Genomic DNA, 24,832 nt, shown 5'->3' with positions numbered 1-24,832 from the left:
AAATGTAGAGTAGGGGAATGTGTCTGGATGCGTTACTCTTCGGATGGTTGGTGTGGACTTGTTGGGCCTAATGGCCTGTTTCCATACTGTAGGGATTCTATGCCCAAACCTGGCAACAGCCTGGCAAACCTCTTTTGCATCCTCTCCAAGGCATCTATTTCCTTCCTATAGTGTAGCAACCAGAACTGCATACAATATTCCAAATGTGGCTTAACTAAACTCTCATTTATTCACTCTCTACAGAAAACTCTTAATGCTTAAATGGCCATCACAAAAGCCTAGAAAATGATCTGACCCAATATCAAGGTGTATGTTGTTCAAGAGTATGATTAGAGTAGGACATTATCTTTTCCATTGGTCTTTATTGCACTCATACAAATAAATTTCTTCCTGATCCTATCTAAAGCACTAAATCTCACAAAAATTCTTTTGAACACATGTTCACATGCACATAGCCAAACAGACAGTCCAGAAATGTTCATTTGTACTTTAACTGTTATTTCAATTCTTTAATGTGATTCAGACATCATTACAATTTACTTTCCTGTGCTTAATTTTATTTTACTTCACTTATTTTAGTAGTTTGGTTCCCATGGTCTGCTCCATTGGTTAGAAGCCTGTTCACCCCACAGAAGTCTCAAGACTCCTCGTTGACTCAGCACTGTAAACTGATGTTAAACCATGTGGCAAAGGTTCCAGTCCTCCTGCACAGTTTTCCACCCTCCCGTCTTGCCACGCCTTGGTTGAGTCACCAGGAGGAGGCATACAAGAGTGGGCTGCCAGTTTTTCCTCCCTTTCCCTGATGATTTTAAGTTATTTTTTCCAGAGCTTTGGATGTACAGATTGGGCTGCCTGCTAAGCCGTTTACATTTAATAAGACTTGATTGACTTTTGTTAGAAACTTAGATGTTTAATACATTAATTACGATTATTATGTAACAAATTTTGCAGGAACTTATCACAAGCATTGAATTGGGTTGAATCCATGACATAATATTAAAAATAGATAAAAATAGAGAATCTGCAAACATTCAACAGATCAGGCAACATCTTTGAGCCTGAGAATAGGGTGGGAGGAAAGAACAAAGAGAAAGCTTTGTGCTAGGGTGGAACAGAAAATTCTGGAAACACTAAGCAGGTCAGGCATAATCCTTGGCTCTGTGCTGGCTTACAAACTGCTAGACCTCTAACTTCTTCCAATTTTGATGCAAGGTCATAATTTTGTTTCTGTCTTCATAGATGCTGTTCATCTTACTGATTGTTTCCAGAACATACTGCTTTTATTTCAGATTTCCAATGTTCACAGTCATTTCCTTTTGTGTTTAGATGTGTGGCAGTGAGGTGCTCAGATGCCCTAAAATTCTTTCCTCAGTCATGCTATCTCATGTTCTTACAGAGGTAGACTCAGTCCGGGGAGAGTCGAAGAGTGTGGTGCTGGAAAAGCGCAGCTAGTCAGGCAGCATCTGAGGAGCAGGAGAGTTGACGTCTCGACCATAAGCTCTTCATCCTGAAACGCCAACTCTCCTGCTCCTCAGATACTGCCTGACCAGCTGTGCTTTTCCAGCACCATACTCTTCAGCTCTCAGCTCCAGCATCTGCACTCCTCACTTTCTCAGACCTGGGAGAGGCTTGAGTTAGAGTCACATTCAAGATAATGATTTAAGCTTGTTTGTCTGAATTGCGAATCAAACCCTATGGAATTACAATTGCTAATCTGATCCCCTCTTGTGAGGCTCATGTCCTCAATGCCTCCTGAGCATATTCTCGATCCCAGTGATGATCAGAATCCTATGTGTGTTTCTGTGTTGTCATTAGAAAGTAAGAGTGGAATTTACCCATCATTTGAACATTGTGGGCGATAGCTCAAAAGTTTGGAGAAAAATGAGTGAAACGTGAGATTCTCAACACTGAGAGAAGCAATCAGACTTTTCTCTCAAAGTTTTAGTGGCTGGCAGAGAATCTTGCTCAAAAATAGCAAGGTCCTATTTGCATATATTATCTGATTGTCACCTAATCTTGTTTTGTATTACATACAAATTGTTGTTCTCCCATGCAACCAGTGAGAAACTAAATGGTACCAAATCCTGATATAAAAGTCAAAGCTGTTACCTGGCAGTTGCAACTTGCCAGCATCTTCTCTGGGGCTCCATGTTGGCAAGTATTCCCGAATACCTTGAGGGAAGATGCTGTATGTAATTTTAAGTGTGGTAGATCATGAATCTGGTTGGAGGTGGGTGAAGTAGCAGAGTTTGAGTACATATGACATAGCATATGGTTTCATTTAGCCTTGCAGAATGTGGAAGGTCATTAATCTTCTTGTTGCATTGCATTGTGTTTCTCTGGACTATGGATTCTGCACTGACCCAGACAGCTACTTTGGACCAGGTTGGCAGTGTCTGGATTGTGGTATCCTCTGGCAATCTTGGATAAAGAGGACAGCCCTCCTCTCAACCAGGATCTCCAGGTTTCACCTTGCATTTCTCAGTCATGTTGTTTGGAGTTGTGCTGCAGATCCTGGCTTGCTGCATTCAAAATGGTGCCATGCTGGTGTTTAAATATGATGCCAGTGACGTGGATACCATAAAATCACAACCACAGTGAGCACTCCTGACCCTGCTAACCACAAGACTGCATGAGAGCAGGACCATTGAGGATGGAATGAGTAATTAAAAAGGTGAGCAATAAAGACCGGCATGAGAAAACTCACCAGACCTCATGAATGCAACTTTGCATGAAATGCCCCAGAATTGGCACTTAGCCTAGTTTTGGGGAAATTCATCCCTAAGCTTTATTTACATCGTCCATGGTTTAATTGGCCCTTCTGAATTTATGTTATGTATTAAGATGATGGGAGTTCTGCCACGTCCCCTTTTAAACAAGGAGGAACATGGAAATTTACCAAAGATCCTCAGAGAGCACCTTTCAAACCTACAACCACTTCCATCTAGAAGGACCCTGGCAGCAGATACATAGGCACACCACCACCTGCAAGATCCCCTCCAAGCCACATGCCATCCTGACTTGGAAATATATCACTGTTGCTCCCCTGTTGCTGGGTCAAAAATCCTGGAATTCTCTTCTAATGGTATTGTGGGTCTACATACAAGTTCAAGAAGACAACTTACTACCACAAAGTATATAAGGAAAGTAGGAAAGAGCTTAAACAAGGAATTAGAGGGGCTTAAAGGGGTCATGAAAAGTTGTTAGCAAGCAGCATTAGGGAGAATCCCAAGGCTTTGAAGTGCAACATGGGACAGTCAATAATGCTAGCCAGCCAGCAATGCTACATCCCATGAACAAATTAAAAAAAACTGGAAGCAACAGTGAAAAGAAATTGAACGGGATTCATATGGAACTAAATAATGACTGAACTTTACTGGAAATATTTGGGTCCTTATGGTATGGGTGATGTGGCATCAATTGTGTGTCCCATAATTTCTTAGGATTTTTTATGTCACTTTGCTGAAAGCTGGTAAGAGCTCTGTCCATGCCTCCACTGCCAGCCCCCCGAATCCATTTTGCTGAATTAAACCTAGTTAAATTGACATTTCGACCATGACACAATGATTCTGGTGGATTCCAGAACAGCATTAGTCAGTCTGAGAATGTCACTCATATGTTAAACAATGTTGCTGCTGAGTTGCAATGAAGCATCGGCGTGCGTATGAGCTCTAAACAATCACTCAATACATCGCCCATATCTATGGAAAGGATAAATTTTATAAAGTTATTTACAGCTCTCAGTGTCAGCCAAATGGTGAAGTTCTAGTTAAATTTTAAGTCTTACAAGGCAAATGGATTTTTTTTATGTGAGGAAGGTGGTATTGTCATTGGATTGTTAACCCAGATAATGTTCTGAGAGTGGGGTTCAAATCCCATCACAGCAGATGGTGGAATTTGAATTCAGTAGGTATCCCATCTAATTCACTTATGTCCGCTTGGAAGGAAACTGCCATCCTTACTTGGTCTGACCTACATGTGACTCCAGACCCACAGCATTGTGGTTGACTCTTAAACTGCCTTCTGGGCAATTAGTGATCGGTAATTAATGCTGCCTAGCTAGTGACACCTTCATCCTGTGAATGAGAAAAGAAAAAATGCTCTATAACATTAAAGTGTCACACTGTAACAACAGTAAGTTTTTAGCTCATCTTGTGGACATAGGTTTACGAATTTGTTATGTGAAGGTCCTCGTGGTTGCACTTAAACAATAATAGGTGAGAATTGGAGAAACATCTGCATTTGTGTTCTTGTATTCTATATAACAAACTACAGCATTTTGTATCTCTAACAAGATTCCACTGTCAGAGTTGGTTCCTATTGAGGTTTGTATTTTTATTTAGATTAGATTAGATTCTCTACAATGTGGAAACAGGCCCTTCAGCCCAACAAGTCCACACTGACCCTCTGAAGAGCAACCCATCCAGACCCCTTTCCCTCTGACTGATGCACCTAACACTATGGACAACTTAGCATAGCCAATTCACCTGACCTGCACATCTTTGTGACTGTGGGAGGAAACTGGAGCACCCGGAGCAAGCCCACACAGACACGGGGAGAATGTGCAAACTCCACACAGACAGCCACCCGAGGCTGGCATTGAACCTGGGACCCTAGTGCTGTGAGGCAGCAGTGATAACCACTGAGCCACTTTTATTATGTATGTAGAATCATTTCAAATTTCTCTTAATGTCGTTTGCCATTTTACTTCATAAGGTTAATGGTCAAAAATGAGAATAAACAATTGAATCCACGGATTGAATTTTTAAAAAAGAAGTTCATGAGATGAGGACAGCGCTGGCCAGGCCAGCATGTACTGTCAGAATCAGTTAGAATAATCTTTATGTATACTCAAGTACAGAAATACAGGAGTACAGTGAAAGTTTACAATGTCACCCCTTATGGTGCTGTCTTAGATACAAAGTACCTAGGAATAAATCTTATATACAAAATACAGAAATAAAGGGAAAAAAATGGAAAGCAAAGTTACATTACTGACATTGTTCGTAGTATAACTTAGAAAAATGAGAATAAAGTTAAGAAGGTAAGCATTGCAGACTTTCAGTAGGTCAGTGCAGGAGGCTTCCACATGTGGTCTGCCTGGGCACATGAGCTGCTGACCACTCATACTGGTCCCCAGTTCAACAACCATCCCCACATTGCTCAGGCTTCCAGCCCATGGCCGTTCCCACTCCACTTGGGCCTCCAGCCCATGACCGACCCGGTTCCGCTTGCCCCTCCAGCCCATGGCTGTTCCCACTCCACTTGGGCCTCTAGCCCACGACTGACCCCTTTCCTCTTGCCCCTCCAGCCCATGGCCATTCCCACTCCGCTTGGGCCTCCAGTCTGCTACGCTTTATGCCTCCAGCTTACTCTACCTCATGAATGAACACCAGGAGGGGAGAAAGGGGAAAAGAAGAGGAATATGGAAAATAGATACAAGGAGCAGAGGAGCCCCAGTTGAAGTGACCTACTCTGCCACCATCTTGACTATCCATCCCTAATTATGCAGAGGGCAATCAAGAGTCAATCACATTGCTGTTGGTCAGACCGGATAAGGATGGCAGTATCCTTCCCTAAAGGATATCAGTGAACCAGATAGGTTTTTCTGACAATTGACAATGATTGTCATCATTAGACTTTGAATTCCAGATTTTTATTATCTAAGTATCTTTAATGAAAATCTGCCAATAGTATTCATAGAATCCTTACAGTGTAGAAACAGGCCATTTGTCCCAACAAGTTCATACTGACCCTCTGAAGAGTAACCCCTCCAGATCCCTTCCTCTAAATTTACCCTTGACTACACATCCCTCAACACTATGGGCAATTTAATGGGCAACACCTAATCTGCACATCTTTGGATTGGGGGAGGAAACCAGAGCAACCGGAGGAAACCCATGTAGACACAGGGGAGAATATTCAAACTCTGCACAGTCACCTGAAGCTGGAATCAAACCCAGGTCCCTGGTGCTGTGAGGCAGCATACTAACCACTGAGCCACCATGTCACCCAGATGTTACAGGTATTCTAAGCAGTGAAATAATTATTATGAATACATAGTTAGTACATAGTATTTTAAGTATTAATTGCATGTGGTTAGGGGAAAATTTGAATAAATATTTGAAATGACTGTTTGCCTGAATTCATATAAAGGGACATGATCCCTATCACCTTTCTTTTAATGGTCAGTGCAGTGAGTATAGGCGTTGGGAGGTCATGTTCTGGTGTACATTGGTTAGGTCACTTTTGGAATTCTGCGTTCAATTCTGGTCTGCATGCTATGGGAAAGATGTTGTGAAACTTGAATGGGTTCAGAAAACATTTACAAGGATGTTACCAGTGTTAGAGGTTTTGAGCTACAGCTGAATAGCCTGGGGCTGTTTTCCCTGGAGCATCGGAGGCTCAGGGGTGACCTTACAGAGATTAATAAAATCATGAGGGCCGTGGATAGGGTGAATCTAAAACTAGAGGGCATAGGTTTAACATGAAAGGGGAAAGATTTAAAAGGGATCTAAGGGACATTTCTTTCACACAGAGGTTGTGTGGAATGAGCTGCCAGAGGAGGTGGTGGAAGTTAGTACGATTACAATATTTAAAAGATATCTGGATGGTTATATGAATGGGAAGAGTTTAGAGGGATTTGGACCAAATCTGGACGAGATTAATTTAGGATATCTGGTTGGCATGGATGAGACGGACCAAAGGGTTGTTTCTGTGCTGTACAGCTCTATGACTAACTTGGATGCAGTTTGGACACTAACTACAATATAAGTAAGCACATTATGCAGCCAATGTTAGCATGCATTTGCTAGTTGAGGATCAAGAACTCCATGGTCTAATTTGTAGCTTAAAAACGATGTCATTATTGCAGTAAATTCCAGATCTAGAGCAGAAACCAAATCAATCTAATTCAGTCATAGAGTCATAGAGATGTACAGCATGGAAACCGACCCTTCAGTCCAACCCATCCATGCCAACCAGATGTCCTAACCCAGTCTAGTCCCACCTGCCAGCACCTGGCCTATATCCCTCCAAACCCTTCCTGTTCATGTACCCATCCAAATACTTTTAAATGTTGCAATTGTACCAGTCTCCACCACTTCTTCTGGCAGCTCGTTCCATACATGTACCACACTATGTGTGAAACAGTTGCCCCATAGGTCTCTTTTATATCTTTCCCCTCTCATCCTAAACCTATGCCCTCTAGTTCTGGACTCCCCACCCCAGAGAAAAGAATCTGTCTATTTATCCTATCCATGCCCCTCATAATTTTGTAAACCTCTATAAGGTCACCCCTCAGCCTCTGACGTTTTAGGGAAAACAGCCCCAGCCTGTTCAGCCTCTCCCTGTAGCTCAGATCCTCCAACACTTGACAGCATATTTGTAAATCTTTTCTGAACCCTTTCAAGTTTCACAACACCTTTCTGATAGGAAGGAGACCAGAATTACACACAATATTCCAACAGTGGCCTAACCAATGCCCTGTACAGCTGTAACATGATCTCTCAACTCCTGTACTCAATACTCTGACCAATAAAAGAAAGCATACCAAACGCCTTCTTCACTATCCTATCTATCTGCGACTGCACTTTGAAGGAGCTATGTACCTGCACTCCAAGGTCTCTTTGTTCAGCAACACTCCCTAGGACTTTACCATTAAGTGTGTATAAGTCCTGCTAAGATTTGTTTTCCCAAAATGCAGCACCTCACATTTATTTGAATTAAACTCCATCTGCCACTTCACAGCCCATTGGCCAATTGGTCAAGATCCTGTTGTAATCTGAGGTAACCCTCTTCGCTGTCCACTACACTTCTAATTTTGGTGTCATCTGCAAACTTACTAACCGTACCTCTTATGCTTGCATCCAAATCATTTATGTAAATGACAAAAAGTAAAGCACCGACCCTTGTGGCACTCCACTGGTCACAGGCCTCCAGTCTGAAAAACAACCCTCCACCATCACCCTCTGTCTTCCACTTTCAAGCCAGTTCTGTATCCAAATGGCTAGTTATCCCTTTATTCTGTGAGATCGAACCTTGCTAACCAGTCTCCCTTGGGGAACCTTGTCGAACACCTTACTGAAGTCCACATCTACCACTCTGCCCTCATCAATCTTCTTTGTTACTTCTTCAAAAAACTCAATCAAGTTTGTGAGTCATGATTTCCCATGAACAAAGCTGTGTTATTCATCCCTAATTAGTCCTTGTCTTTCCAAATACATGTGCATCCTGTCCCTCAGGATTCCCTCCAACGACATGCCCACCATCGATGTCAGGCTCACTGGTCTATAGTTCCCTGGCTTGTCCTTGCCATCCTTCTTAAACAGTGGCACTACATTAGCCAACCTCCAGTCTTCCAGCACCTCACCTGTGACTACAATAATACAAACATATCAGCAAGAGGCCCAGAAATCACTTCTCTAGCTTCCCACAGAGTTCTAGTGTACACCTGATCAGATCCTGGGGATTTATCCACCTTTACCCATTTCAAGACATCCAGCACTTCCTCCTCTGTAATCTGGACATTTTGCAAGGTGTCGCAAACTATTTCACTACTTTATATATCTTCCATACCCTTTACCACAGTAAATACAGATGCAAAATGCTTGTTTAATATCTCCCCCATTTTCTCCCCCAAAGGCCGCCTTGCTGATCTTTGAGGGGCCCTATTCTCTCCCTGGTTACCCTTTTGTCCTTAATTTATTTGTAACAACCCTTTGGATTCTCCCTAACTCTATTTGCCAAAACTATCTCATGTCCCCTTTTTGCCCACCTGATTTCCCTCTGCGGTATACTCCTAATGCCTTTATACTCTTCTAAGGTTTCACTCGATCTATCCTGTCTAGACCTTACATATGATTCCTTCTTTTTCTTAACCAAACCCTCAATTTCTTTAGTCATCCAGCATTCCTATACCTACCCGCTTTTCCTTTCACCCTAACAGGAAGATACTTTCTCTAGATTCTCGTTATCCCATTTCTGAAGGCTTCCCATTTTCCAGCCGTCCCTTTACCTGCGAACATCTGCCGCCAATCAGCTTTTGAAAGTTCTTGCCTAATACCGTCAAAATTGGCCTTTTTCCAATTTAGAACTTCAACTTTTTGATCTGGTTTATCCTTTTCCATCACTATTATATGGTTTATGTCATATGATTCACTGATTTCAAAGAAGTCAAGATTTTATTACTCTGGATAACTAGATCACTAAGTTACTACCAAGCTTCTCAATGTACAGGGTTATACCTCTTGTCAAGTATCTATATAGCTATTTTACTCACATTGTGCTATGATTTAAATAGCCAGATCACGTACTGTGAAGCTTTAGCCACAACCCTGTAATAGGATTCGGAAACTTTTTTATTTTATGATAAAAGTGGATTAATGTTCATGAATTGGGCTATTTTTTGTCTGGCCCATTGGGAAAATGCATGTCTGAACTGAAAATCTTATTGCCAGAACTTGCTGTTCAGAATTAATCTAGATATTTGAGGGCTGCTGGTGGAACCTGTCATGACTCCACAGACAGCTGGTGTGATCCATAATGAACCTCCTGCCTCACTAGCACTGCCCTTCAGAAATATCCCAAGAGTGCATCTGGGACTGAGGAACCAGTTACAAAGACAATTGGGGAAGCACTTCTAGTCCTACTATCCAAAGAAAGCATTATTTATTCAAAACTTCGAATAAATTGAGCAGAGCAGGATCATTGTATATTTCCTTCACCATGAATTAATTTCAAGATGTACTCCTAAGCATGTCAGACATTCATTTACATATTAGAGTAACCTAAACACTGATGTATGCGGTCACCTTGAAGAATGAGCCCTAGGTATTTAGCTGATTGGTACAGGCTGTCTGATGCTGATTTTGTACACAATGTGCCCCTTCTTGTCTGAAAACAAGTATAATTATACTAATTTCTAACGTTTTACATTTGTCTCTATGAACAGTTTTCTCTCAAGTGCCTCAGTTACATAGAGAGTGCTGTACTGAAAATTCTTAGTTGTGTGGGAGGCAGTAACATAGGAACACAGGAGGAAGAGTAGACCATTTAGCCAAACATTGAGCCTATACTACTGTTCAATTAAATCATGGCTGATTCTCTCCTCAATGTCATTTTCCCATGCTATCTCCATGCCCCTTAATGAGTGAATGAATGATTTATTTATTGTCATATATTTCTTGAAGATACATTGAAAAGTGTTTTGCCACCACAATCTGGCGCCATTATGAGGTACAATAAGGATAAAAAGAAATTGATTTCATTAATCTCCAGAAATCTATCGTTTTCTGTCTTGAATATGCTCAAGGATTGAACTTCAACAGCTCTCTGGGGTAAAGAATTCCAAACATTCCCTACCCTATGAAATGCCTCCAGATCTTGGTCTGAAATGGCCTACCTCTATTCTGAGCTAATATCCCTTGGTTTTAAACTCACCAACCATATCTTAGCTACATCCCCACTGACTGCGCTGTAAGAATTTGGAAGTTTTAATGAGATCACCTCTTATTCTTTGAAACTCTGGAGAATTCAGCCCCAGTTTTCTCAAACTCTTCTCATAAGAAAATCCTGCCATTTCAGGGATTTGTCTAGTGGACCTTTGTTTCACTCCGTCAACGTAGCAGTTGCATAATTTATTTTTCAATATTAAATATGACAGACATGTATATTAGCAATATATACTTTACCCTTGTTTTTCTTATTCTTAGAATGAGCCATTTTTATGCTATCCATTATGTATGTATCTCAGACCATATGCTCAAACCATGTGAAGTTGTGCAGGTGTTAAAAGAAATCCCAGAAACACTGTCAAACACAGTCTCTGGTGAGTGTTTTATTATGAACGAAGACTGGCATAGAAGATATTTTGAGAATAAATATGCACCAACATGTATAATCACGAGGATTCATATCGCTAAACACATAAGGCATGTTGAAAGGCTCCCGACACTCAGACTGATGTTATGTGTCAAGATATTCAGTGGTTTGAATGTTAGTAGGTGGCATGATAGATAGTTGTCTGGTTACACATTGAGCTAATGCAGCACTTCTTTCTTGACAGTTTCGGTATGAATCATGATGGAATAGGAAACTCCTGTGGGACAAAAGGTCATGAAGCAGCAAAGCTTATGGCAGCTCACATTACTGCCAACACCAATCCATTCTCTTGGTCTACGTGCAGCAGAGATTATATCACGAGTTTTTTGGAGTAAGTGCCCAGTAGCACGGCAAATTAGATTACCCAATTTATTGAAAAAAGTAATCATTATTTGTTGCCATAAGTAAATATAGTATTAATTGGTACAGTTGTACTTGCAGCTCACTGAATAGTTTACGTATCAACATCACATAGGTAGGTTTTGATAAATGTAATGGATAAGTGCTTAGTTTTAAAGTAAATGCTTTCTTTCACATTTGTTGATCCAAGTCTAAAGTAAGCACAGATTTGTAGAAGTGAAAATGGGCTGGTGAATTCTTAATTTTTCTTCTTTTAGATTTTCCTAATTTTGTTGTATTAGCTTTGTTCAGTCTGTTATTGTGATACAGCTAGTATAAAACAGTAGTCATTTATTCAGACATTGAGAAATTGTGTCCTCAAGAGTTTGAACTGTTTTGTTGAATTTAGTTTTGATTTGTCATTCACATTACCGTCATGTTTAAAGAGAACTAATTAATTGGTTCTGAAGTTTGGAGAAAGATTGTGGAATATGCCCAGTGCATTAAAACTGCATCAGTATTGTTTATTATAATTTCTACTGTATATTTTGCAGAGGATAAATGATGTGAAGTTCATTATTGGTCTTTTGTTAGTTAAATATTGATAGTAACACATTTGTAAAAATAATTCTGTTTATCCAAACCATGCAGGCCCTGACTGTTGCATTCATACTCAGACTGATTTTGCTTTCTAAAGATAATACAGATTTTCAAACCAACAAAAAGCACCAAAATGTTAATTTCCATTATCAGCAGCAGAATGCTGAGTGGTGATCAGTTATAACGGCTTATTCTGTACTGCTGACATGTGGAACTAATATTCTGCACTGTATAAATAATAGCTTACTGGTCCTGTGGGGGGGTTTATGCAATTTGGAAACAGAGTGGGGGGTAATCACTGAAGCTTCCAACCCAGAAAGAAGTGTGCTTTTGAGAAATACTGAGATCTGTCTTTAACACTTGACCACATGCTCAGGCACTTTTTTTTCTCTCTCTCAGAGTGGAAATGCCTGCAGAATGCTATAGACCTGTCCTTAATAAAACAACACTCCAGCTGTGTACAATCCCTGCAGGCAGAAACAGTATTTAACATTTCTTTTCCACAACAGACCATTTGGCCCAGAACTCACACAGTCTCATACAAACATAGTCTGAATGCTACTGGCATTGAATTTAAAAGTTTTAAACAAAGAAGTTACGACCAAAACTAGTGGGCACAAACTAACTTTTAGAGGCAACAAATAGCTCTCTGCATGTCCACTAAGGATTGTATAATTTTATATTAAAAGTATGCGATGTGAATTTACTAATCTGAACATTTATGTGATAGGAGCATTGCAGAATCAGAGTTCTATTTGTCCAGGTCCTGCACAGTCAGTCCAAAGATCTGTATGCATAATGTTTTCACATGTTCCAGTTCCCAACATGCAGTCTGTCACAGACCGGTTTTGCTGCTTGCCAGCAAGTTTATGTGATGCTGTTAAGAGGATGTCAGACATTATACAGCTCTTCAGTGGCTGTCAGATGTTGTGCGGCTCTTTAGAGGATGTCAGGCACTGTGGAGCTGTATAGGGGATGTCAGATGTTGTACAGATGTTTAGAAGATGTCAGGCATTTTGCAGGTGTTTCAAGGATGTCAGGCGCAGTGCGGCTGTTTAGTGGTTGTCAGATACAGTTCAACTGCTTAGAGGATGTCAGAGACTGTGCAGCTCTTTAGGGGGTGACAGACTGAACAGCTGTTTAGGGGGTGTCAGGCAATGTGCAGCTGTTTGGGGGTGTCAGAGACTGGACAGCTTTTTGGAGGGTGTCAGGCACTGTGCAGCTGTTTAGTAGATGATGCAGATGTTTAGAGAATGTCAGATGCTGTACAGCTGTTTAGAAGATGTCAGATACTGTACAGATGTTTTATGGATGTCAGGCAATCGGCAGCTGTTTAGGTGGTGTTCCACACTGTACAGATGTTTGCAGAATGTCAGACGCTGTGCAGCTGTTTCATGGCGATAGCATCTTTTTATGGCAAAATGCATTTTAATGCAAAGAAGGTTTTCTTCGCAATCCCAAATCTGGCAGCTTGACAATGTTGGAGCAGCAAGATTTATGACTTAGCAGTGCCTGTTTCATGAGAAGTAAGATTTAGGAATGTTGGTTCTGCACCTTCCCATTAGAGAGAAACTGCTAGTGCCTTGGTGGAACTGGTGTTCTATTTCACTCATAGAGTCGTAGGGATGTACAGCATGGAAACAGACTCTTTGGTCCAACTCATCCATGCAGACCAGATGAACTAATCGAGTCCCATTTGCCAGCATTTGACCCAAATCCCTCCAACCCCTTCCTATTCATATACCCATCTAGATGCCTTTTAAATGCTGCAATTGTACCATCCTCCACTACTTCCTCTGGCACCTCATTTCATATGTGGACCACCTTCTGCATGAATAAGTTGCTCCTTAGGACCATTTTAAATCTTTCCCCTCTCAGCTTAAACCTATGCCATCTTGTTTTGGACTCCCTCAGCCTGGGGAAAATATTTTGTCAATTGACCCTCGAACCCTCTAACCCTGGCAACATCTTTGTAAATCTTTTCTGAACCCTTTCAAGTTTTACCACATCCTTCCTATAGCAGGGAGATCAGAATTGCACATCAGTGGTGAATAAGGTGTTGGAGGGGATCCTGAGAGATAGGATTTATAAGTATTTGGAAAGGCAAGCACTGATTCGGGATAGTCAGCATGGCTTTGTGCATGGGAAATAGTGTCTCACTAATTTGATTGAATTTTTTGAAGAAGTAATGAAGAAGATTTGTGAAGACAAAATGGTGGATGCAATCCATATGGACTTCAGTCAGGGGTTTGACAAGGTTCCTCGTGGGAGACTGGTTAGCAAGATTAGATCACATAGAATACAGGGAGAACTAGCTATTTGGATACAGAACTGGCTCGAAGGGAGGGTGGTGGTGCACAGTTGCTTTTCAAACAGGAGACCTGTGACCAGTGGTGTACCACAAGGATCGATGCTGGGTCCACTACTTTTCATCATTTCTATAAACGATTTGGATGTGAACGTAGGAGATTTGCTTAGTACGTTTTTAGATGACACCAAAATTGGAGGTGTAGTGGACAGCGAAGAAGGTTACTTCTGAGTACAACAGGATCTTGATCAGATGGGCCAATGGGCCGAAGAGTGGCAGGTGGAATTTAATTTACATAAGTGTAAGGTGCTGCATTTTGGAAATGCAAATCAGAGCAGGACTTATACACTTAATGGTAAGGACCTGGTGAGTGTTGCTCCAAGAGATCTTGGAGTGCAGATTCATTGTTTCTTGAAAGTGGAGTCACAGATGGATAGGATAGTGAAGAAGGCATTTGGTATGCTTTCCTTTAATGGTCAGACTATTGAGTATAGGAGTTGGGAGGTCATGTTGCAAATATAGGGGACATTGGTTCGGCCACTTTTGAAATATTGTGTGCAATTTTGGTCTCCCCTCCGAAAGGAAGGACGTTGTGAAACTTGAAAGCATTCAGAAAAGAGTTATAACATGTTACCAGGGTTGGAGGATATGAGTAATAGGGAGCGGCTGAATAAGTTGGGGCTGTTTTCCTTGGACCATCAGAGGCTGAGGGGGACTCATGCCCGAAATGTCGATTCTCCTGCTCCTTGGATGCTGCCTGACTTGCTGCACATTTCCAGCAACACATTTTCAGCTTTGCAGTGATATGTACTTCTTGTCAGATGTGGGAGTTTAATGGGAGTTTAAGGGTTACTGCGGGTTATATTTGCCATAAATGCTGTTGGATGTGAATCTCATCAGATCAAATGGATTGGTTGGAGAGACAGTTAGAAGCGATGAGGAAGTTGCAACAGCAGCAGTATGTGATGGATGGCAGTCATAGGAATGGAGGAAAGTCTCAGATACAGTCAGATAGATGGGTTAACTCCAGGAAGGGTAAGAGAGGTAGGCACCTAGGGCAGGAGTCTTTTGTGGCTATACCCATTTCAAACAGATATGCTGTTTTGGAAAATGTAGGGGGTGATGGATTCTCAGGGGAACATAGCACGAACAGCCAAGTTTCTGGTATTGAGACTGACTCTAATGTAACGAGGGGTACGTCGGCTTCGAAGAGATCAATTGTGTTAGGGGATTCTGTAGTCAGAGGTACAGACAAACGTTTCTGTGGCCAGCAGAGAAAGAGCAGAATGGTGTGTTGTTTCCCTTGTGCCAGGATCAAGGATGTCTCAGAGAGGGTGCAGAATGTTCTCACGGGGGAGAGGGGCCAGCAAGATGTCATTGTCCACATTGGAACCAACGATATAGGAAGGGAAAAGGTTGAGATTCTGAAGGGAGACTACAGAGAGTTAGGCAGAAATTTAAAAAGGAGGTCCTCAAGGGTAGTAATATCTGGATTACTCCCAGTGCTATGAGCTAGTGAGGGCAGGAATAGGAGGATAGAGCAGATGAATGCATGGCTGAAGAGCTGGTGTATAGGTGAAGGATTCACATTTTTGGATCATTTTGGGGTAGAAGTGACCTGTACAAGAAGGACAGATTGCACCTAAATTGGAAGGGGACTAATATACTGGCAGGGAAATTTGCTAGAACTGCTTGGGATGATTTAAACTAGTAAGGTGGGGGGTGGTTGAACCCAGGGAGATAGTGAGGAAAGAGATCAATGCTGTGGTTTTGTTGGCTAAGCTGGGAATTTGTGAAACACTTCACAGGAGGCTCCCAAGCACTGAGCATGTCACCTAGACAGGGGACGAAACATCTGCAATACAAATTCCCAGCTCGGCGAACAGAACCACAACAACGAGCACCCGAGCTACAAATCTTCTCATAAACTTTGAAGAGATCAATCTGAGACTGATACAGTTGAGAACAGAAATGAGTCAAACAGGGCAGGCAGGGACAAGGTAGGACTAATAAATGAAACTGCATTTATTTCAATGTAAAGGGCCTAATAGGGAAGGCAGATGAACTCAGCGCATTGTTAGGAATATTGGACTGGGATATCATATAGCAATTATAGAAACATGGCTCAGGGATGGGCAGGACTGACAGCTTTATGTTCCAGGATACAAATGCTACAGGAAGGATAGAAAGGGTGGCAAGAGAGGAGGGGGAGTGGCATTTTTGATAGGGGATAGCATTACAGCTGTGCTGAAGGAGGATACTCCTGGAAATACATCCAGGGAAGTTATTTGGGTGGAACTGAGAAATAAGAAAGGGATGATCACCTTATTGGGATTGTATTATAGACCCCTAACAGTCAGAGGGATTTTGAGAAACAAACTTGTAAGGAGATCTCAGCTATCTGTAAGAATAATAGGGTAGTTATGGTAGGGGATTTTAACTTTCCAAACATTGACTAGGACTGCCATAGTGTTAAAGGTTTAGATGGAGAGGAATTTCTGAAGTGCATACAAGACAGTTTTCTGATTCAGTATGTGGATGTACCTACTAGAGAAGTTGCAAAACTTGACCTACTCTTAGGAAATAAGGCAGGACAGGTGACTGAGGTGTTAGTGGGGGAGCACTTTGGGGCCAGTGACCATAATTCTATTTGTTTTAAAATAGTGATGGCTATGTACCTGATCTGACTATTTAAGTCAAAGCACAATGTGAGTAAAATAGCTATATAGATACTTGACAAGAGGTATAACCCTGTACATTGAGAAGCTTGGTAGTGACTTAGTGATCTAGTTATTCAGAGTAATAAAATCTTGACTTTTATGAAATCTGTGAATCATATGATATAAACCATACAATAGTGATGGAAAAGGATAGACCAGATCTAAAAGTTGAAGTTCCAAATTGGAGAAAGGCCAATTTTGACAGTATTAGACAAGAACTTTCAAAAGCTAATTGGAGGCAGATGTTTGCAGGTAAACAGATGGTTGGAAAATGGGAAGCCTTCAGAAATGGGATAACGAGAATCTAGAGAAAGTATCTTCCTGTTAGGGTGAAAGGAAAAGCGGGTAGGTATAGGAATGCTGGATGACTAAAGAAATTGAGGGTTTGGTTAAGAAAAAGAAGGAATCATATGTAAGGTCTAGATAGTATAGATCGAGTGAATCCTTAGAAGAGTATAAAGGAAGTAGGAGTATATTTAAGAGGGAAATCAGGAGGGCAAAAAGGGGACATGAGATAGCTTTGGCAAATAGAATTAAGGAGAATCCAAAGAGTTTTACAAATACATTAAGGACAAAAGGGTAACCAAGGAGAGAATAGGGCCCCTCAAAGATCAGCAAGAAGGCCTTTGTGTGGAGCCACAGAAAATGGGGGAGGTACTAAATGAATATTTTGCATCAGTATTTACTGTGGAAAAGGATATGGAAGGTATAGACTGTAGGGAAATAGATGGTGACACCTTGCAAAATGTCCAGATTACAGGGAGGAAGTGCTGGATGTCTTGAAATGGGTAAAGGTGGATAAATCCCCAGGACCTGATCAGGTGTACACTAGAACTCTGTGGGAAGCTAGAGAAGTGATTGCTGGGCCTCTTGCTGAGATATTTGTATCACCTATAGTCACAGGTGAGGTACCGGAAGACTGGAGGTCGGCTAACATGGTGCCACTGTTTAAGAAGGATGGCAAGGACAAGCCAGGGAACTATAGACCAGTGAGCCTGACATCGGTAGTGAGCAAGACATTAGAGGGAATCCTGAGGGACAGGATGCACATGTACTTGGAAAGACAAGGACTGATTAGGGATAGTGAACACGGCTTTGTGCGTGGGAAATCATGTCTCACAAACTTGATTGAGTTTTTTGAAGAAGTAACAAAGAGGATTGATGAGGGCAGAGTGGTAGATGTGATCAATATGGACTTCAGTAAGGTGTTCGACAAGGTTCCCCATGGGAGACTGTTAGCATGGTTCGATCTCACAGAATAAAGGGATAATTAGCCAATTGGATACAAAACTGGCTTGAAAGTAGAAGACAGAGGGTGGTGGTGGAGGGTTGTTTTTCAGACTGGAGGCCTGTGATCAGTGGAGTGCCACAAGGATTGGTGCTGGGTCCCCTACTTTTTGTCATTTACATAAATGATTTGGATGCAAGCATAAGAGGTACAGTTAGTAAGCTTGCAGATGACACCAAAACTGGAGGTGTAGTGGACAGCGAAGAGGGTTACCTCAGATTACAACAGGATCTTGACCAGATGGGCCAATGGGCTGAGAAGTGGCAGATGGAGTTTAATTCAGATAAATGCAAGGTGCTGCATTTTGGGAAAACAAATCTTAGCAGGACTTATACACTTAATGGTAAGGCCCTAGGGAGTGTTGCTGAACAAAGAGACCTTGGAGTGCAGGTTCATAGCTTCTTGAAAGTGGAGTCGCAGGTAGATAGGATATTGAAGAAGGTGTTTGGTATGTTTCCTTTATTGGTCAGAGTATTGAGTACAGGAGTTGGGAGGTCATGTTGCAGCTGTACAGGACATTGGTTAGGCCACTGTTGGAATATTGCATGCAATTCTGGGCTCCTTCCTATCGGAAAGATGTTGTGAAACTTGAAAGGGTTCAGAAAAGATTTACAAGGATGTTGCCAGGGTTGGAGGATTTGAGCTATAGGGAGAGGCTGAACAGGCTAGGGATTTTTTCCCTGGAACGTCGGAGGCTGAGGGGTGACCTTATAGAGGTTTACAAAATTATGAGGGGCATGGATAGGGTAAATAGGCAAAGTTTTTTCCCTGGGGTCGGGGAGTCCAAAACTAGAGGGCATAGATATGGGTTAGAGTGGAAAACAGACCTAAGGGGCAACTTTTTCATGCAGAGGATGGTACATGCATCAAATGAGCTGCCAGAGGATGTGGTGGAGGCTCGTAAAATTGCAACATTTAAGAGGCATTTGAATGGGTATATGAATAGGAAGGGATATGGGCCGGGTGCTGGCAGGTGGGACTAGATTGGGTTGGGATATCTGGTCGACATGGACAGGTTGGACCGTAGGGTCTGCTTCCATGCTGTACATCTCTATGACTCTACACTCCAATTTTGGTGTAATCTGCAAAGTTACTAACCATACCTCCTGCTTTCACATCAAATTCCTTTATATAAATGATGAAAAGCAGTGGACCCAGCACTGATCTTTGTGGCACACTGCTGAACTCACTCTGCCAGCTTGAAAAGCAACCCTCCACCACCACTCTCTGTCTTCTACCTTTGAGCTGGTTCTGTATCCAGATGGCTAGGTCTCCCTGTATTCCATGTGATCTAACATTGCTAACCAGTCTACCATGATGAACCCGTCGAATGCCTTACTGAAGTCCAAATAGATCATGTGTACCACTCAATCCTGTTTGTTACTTCTTCTCGATCAATCCCCAGCAACTGGTTGCAGAAATGAGAAATATTTGCCAACATGCTCAGATCAGTTCAAATTAGATTGGCCACCATTATTCATTTTATCAAATAGCTGGTATTCTTTATTTTTTGTTTATTTCCAATTTTAACCTGTATTGCCAGTCCTTAATTCACTTGAACAAATGATATTTAGCAGCCCTCTTGAAGTGCTCAGGTCTATGTCCATGTCTTCCTGCAATGTTATTTGGAGTATTTCAGGAATTGAGCCTAAGGCAGTAGGGAACAGTGATATACATCCAGGCAGGCTGGTAAGTGACTTGGTGGGGCTGTTGGAGTTGTGCTGCTGCCCTTTTCTTCCTTGGTGGTGGACAGCACAGGTCTGACAGACAGAAGAAACCTTGGTGAATTGCTGCAGGTATGTTGTATATAATGTCACTGCATGCTGGTGGTGGAGGGAATGAATGTTAAATGTGATGGATGGGTTACAGTTCAAGTGGACTGTTTCATTCCGAGAAGGCAAAAGTGAAGACTGCAGATGCTAGAAATCAGAGTCTAGATTAGAGTGGTGCTGGAAAAGCACAGTCGGGACTGAAGGGCTGCTCCTCGGATGCTGCCTGACCGCTGGGCTTTTCCAGCACCATTCTAATCTAGACTCATTCTGAGGAGTATTAGGTTCCTTGAGTATTGCTGACAATGGAGAGTCTTCCACCACACTCCTGACTCCTGCGACTGATTCATACCCAAAGGCATAGAGTCAATCCTAAAATTATTGCGCAAAGTGTTAGCTTGTGGAGAGGCCGACTCCAATGCAGGATAGGCTTGGTAGGAATAAGCACAGATCAAACTGCTCAACTCTGGACTGAAGTCACTTTGGCTTATTTAGCAATTCATCCCTCTCCAAGATGACTGAATGAAGCATGAGCCACCTGGCTTCATCAAGACAGCACCACATTCAGAGGTCTGTCATGGTCCAGGGCCACTTTCATACCAAGAAATGTCTATGGAGACTGAGCAACCTTTCTCCTTCTAGCACTGAAAGAATGATTAGGAACTGCAGAAGATTACGATGTAGAACTTAGCACTTTCATCAAAGGAAAGCACTAGGGAAAAATTCTAAGCACTTGTAAAACATTAATTTTGATTGAAATTCTTACGATTTTGGGCAGAACGATTCGTTCAGGTATAATAAGGTTATGTGGAGCTTGGTCTCCAACCAGATTGACCAGTTCCTCCTGAAGGCTGAACTTCCTGTCACTGAGGTGTGGCAGCCCCCTGATCACCAACTTAACTAAAGTGACCAGATTAACCTGCTCACAGCATATGATGGTGGGCTGGGGTTGGTGGCAGGCTTCCTTGGAGCAAGTCAGCTCCTGGCCATCCTTTCCAGGATGGGAACTCTCCATTTCCCTGGAAGCAATAGCCCAGTGAGCCATATAGGGAAATGTTTAAACTAACTTCAATTTTAAGGATCCTGTTTTACTGCTGAACTCTTGCTTGTGGTTAATTTCTCAGTGATTTTGGAGGCAATAATCTAATTGCTTTGACTGATAATGAAACTTTAATAAATCTTTTTAAAGCCAGCTGAAACCCATAAGAAAAAGAACATAAAAGCACATGTCCCTTTAAAACTTGCTTCTACATATAGTTTATCTATAATAAATGGAGGTAATTCTGGGATGCAACCACATGAAGAATGGAGCCCCAAAAGCCCATCATTTGCATTTCGGATGAAGCTCCTACACAGAATAGTTTGATCCAGATATTGCTTCTCAGGTTTTGGGCCACAAGTAACCTTCATAGATCTTTGGTGGAGTTCTTTGGTAACATTACTCTTACCTGTCTCATTGTATGTGGAAGCTGGGGAAAGAGTTCAGGAACTGTGTAGTATCAATCTGTATAAAGGCTGCCCTAAAACGTTTAGGTTTTCACTGTGCAGCTGTGTGTTTTACCTTTAGTCTCACTTTTAATCACACAACCAGATGTAGGTATGTTTTGATTGAAAACAAATAAAGGAACCTTTTTGGCCAAATTAAGATTATGTTCTATATAGTCTGGAAAATTGTTCCACATGTTCTTTGGTTCTGTGCAATTTTTGACCCTATCTATCACGTCTGGAGATTATGCGGATGTTAGTGGATAGAGTGTTCTGTGGTATACTATTTCCAAACCACACAAATTAATGAAATTTAGTACTGTCGTCATAAGGTAATGGAGAATCACAATTTTTTAAAAATGTTGGCACACCTTGATTGTATTAACCATTTTAATAAACTGATAAAAAAATAAACATTTAAGTGTAACATAATCCTGTTCAGTGAGGAAATTGGCATAATATGTAATTTATATTTAAAAGAAAATTTGTTAATTTAATATTACAGTGTGGATAATGGACTGGGGGAAGGTTGCATATTTTGGTTAAGCATTTTGCAAATTGCATGAGACAGTCCTGAAGTAATGTATTAAGCTTTTTTGAGCTACACAGTTAGATTGAGATCTCAAGTTTACTTGCTGTCTGCAACAAAAATGACTTGCATTTATATAGCACCTTTAACATAGTAAAGTGTTTCAAGGTGCTTCATAGATGCATTATCAAACAAAATTTGAGACTGAGCCACATAAAAAAATCTAGGAAAGATGACCAAAGTTTAGTCAAATTGGTAAGATTTAAGGAACATATTAAAGGAGGAAAGCAAGTTGGGGAGGTTGGAAGAATTCACACTGATCCCAGGGAGATAGCATAGCTGCCAATGGTGTAGCAACTCAGATTATGCTAGAGTTGGTACAGTGCAGATATCCTGGAGAGTTGTAGGGCTTAGAGTTCACAGAGATAGCAACAAGACCATGGAGATATTTGAAACACAAATAAGAATTTGAAAATTGAGGCATTGCTTGCCTGAGAGCCAATGTAGTTCGGTAAGCAGAGGGATGATGGGTGAACAGGACGTGCTGCAAGTTAAAGCACAGGCAGTTGCGTTCAGACAAACTCAAGTTTCCAGAAGGCGGAAAATAGGAGTAAAAAAGCTGCAAATGTGTTGCTGGTCAAAGCACAGCAGGTTAGGCAGCATCTCAGGAATAGAGAATTCGACGTTTCGAGCATAAGCCCTTCATCAGGAATAGACCAGCCAGACGTGTGTTGTAATAATCACTTCTAGAGATAACAAGGGGGTGGACGAGGGTTTGAACTGGAGTTGAGCTGAGATAAGGGCTGCATCAAGTAATATTGCAGATGTGGAAATAGGTGCTCATGTTGACAGTGGGATGTCTAGTCAAAAAGGTCCAAGGTTAAGTTTGTTTCAGTCCTGGATAGTTAATGGGGAGAAGGATGGAGTCTGGAGCCAGGGAAAGAAGTTTAGCTAGAGACCAAAGACAAAGGGCTGAAGATGACTGGACCTGTAAATTAGATTGGCATTAGTAGGATGACTGCCTGTCCGCTCTTAAAACTCATATCCCTGCTGTTACAAGCACTGGAGGAGATTTTAGATGGGTCAGCCACTGGTGCCCTATTTCAGGGATGGATCCTTTCTTAACCAGCACTCTGTTTGAATGTGCTCCTAGGTTGCAAATCACCATCCCTAGTTCCCCTCTCCTTGCGGCATCTCAAACCTTGGACCAAATCCCTCCCACAAACTCTGTCCCACAAATCTTTAAATACTGAGATCATTCTGATAATCAAAGCTTGCCTCCTCAATGCCAAAGTGCTGATCATCATTCAGGTTGGAATTATTGTACTGGAGAGAGCTCCTGACCTTAGAATGACTGACAATCACTCAGTCAGAATTTCCTGTGCCTGGGCCTATAGGGCTTCCGGCTTATTAACAGCCAAATGACAGGTGTTCCTGTTGGGGGAGGAAGGTGTCTCGAATACTTGCTCCCAGTGGTTTTGATCTTCCTGAAATTTAGTGAGAGGGCGTTTCTGATCACTCAGTCCAGAACGTTGGTCAAACAGCCTGACAACTTAGAGACAGCAGAAGGAATCGGGAGGTGCAGTCATGGGGTCAAGTATATTCTGATTATTTATATATATATAGAAATAAACATTGGTCTTTCAGGTGCTCTCACCAAGTTACAGGAAGTAGTTGAGAAATAAGAGGAGCCAAGGATAAATCCTTAGAGAGTACCAGAGATAATTCTGCTGGAGAAAGAGAAACCATTTCAGGTGGTTCCCTGGTAACCATTCCGTAAATTGAAATAAAATGAGTTGAAAACAGTCAGATCCAGCTTATCTAATATGTTAGAAATAAACTTTTTAATGCTGATGGCTTCTCGTTATTATAATAATCAAATAATTCTTCATTTACTGTCATGTGTGGTGACATCTACAAGAGTGCTTTAGCTAACTTTGTGATTATATTACAGCAATAATAGTAACTACATATTAACTTCATGCATTTCAATGGTATGCATAAGTCAGGTTTTAGCTTAAATCTGTGGCAATAAATAGGAACAGGGTGAAAAGAAATATTCTTCAAATATCAGCAGACTGAATTTCATGCAACACAGAACTTGTCTGCCCTGTCACTTAAAATGGTGGTCAGGACAATTTCTGCAAAAAAAGATACAATTCTTCCCAGTCAGTTTATACTAAGAATCATAGACTTGGAGTTGTACAGCATGGAAACAGACCCTTCGGTCCAACTCATCCATGCTGACCAGATATCCCAAATTAATCTAGTCCCATTTTCCAGCATTTGGCTCATATCCCTCTAAAGCTTTCCTATTCATGTACCCATTCAAATGCCATTTAAATGCTATAATTGTACCAGCCTCCATCACTTCCTCTGGCATTCCATACATATACCACCCTCTACGTGAAAAAGATGCCTCTTAGGTTCCTTTTAAATCATTCCCCTCTTACCTAAACCTGTGTCTTCTAGTTTTGGACTCCCCCACCTGAGGGAAAAACACTTCTCTATTTAGGAGAAAGTGAGGACTGCAGATGCTGGAGATTAGAGCTGAAAATGTGTTGCTGGAAAAGCGCAGCAGGTCAGGCAGTATCCAAGGAGCAGGAGAATCGACGTTTCAGGCATGAGCCCTTCTTCAGGAATGAGCCCTGAAGAAGGGCTCATGCCCGAAACGTCGATTCTCCTGCTCCTCGGATGCTGCCTGACCTGCAGCGCTTTTCCAGCAACACATTTTCAGCACCTCCTCTATTTACCCTATCCATGCCCCCCATCATTTTATAAACCTCTACAAGGTCACCTCTCAGCCTCTGATGCTCCAGGGAAAACAGTCCCAGCCTATTCAACCTCTCCCTATAGCTCAAACTCTCCAACCCTGGCAACATCCTTGTAAATCTTTTCTGACCCCTTTCAAGT

At 41.7% G+C, this 24,832-nt stretch overlaps 1 protein-coding gene across 4 annotated transcripts in view; it reads left to right on the top strand.

The window, feature by feature from the left end:
• The window catches only part of adamts6 (ADAM metallopeptidase with thrombospondin type 1 motif, 6), a 326,411-nt gene that overhangs the window by 163,949 nt on the left and 137,630 nt on the right, over window positions 1-24,832 (top strand). For 3 of the 4 annotated variants that reach the window (XM_060823780.1, XM_060823790.1, XM_060823810.1), the window contains exon 10: window positions 11,066-11,212. The exons of the other annotated variant lie outside the window; for it this stretch is intronic. In XM_060823780.1, the coding sequence (XP_060679763.1) occupies window positions 11,066-11,212 (147 nt within the window). The remainder of the gene's footprint in view (window positions 1-11,065; window positions 11,213-24,832) is intronic. 4 annotated transcript variants of the gene reach the window in all.

Source organism: Hemiscyllium ocellatum, chromosome 1 (genome assembly GCF_020745735.1).
Source record: "Hemiscyllium ocellatum isolate sHemOce1 chromosome 1, sHemOce1.pat.X.cur, whole genome shotgun sequence".
In the NCBI taxonomy this organism is placed as follows: Eukaryota; Metazoa; Chordata; class Chondrichthyes; order Orectolobiformes; family Hemiscylliidae; genus Hemiscyllium; species Hemiscyllium ocellatum.
Note: the sequence above shows the minus strand (reverse complement) of the source record. Positions and strands in the feature narration are given on the sequence as shown.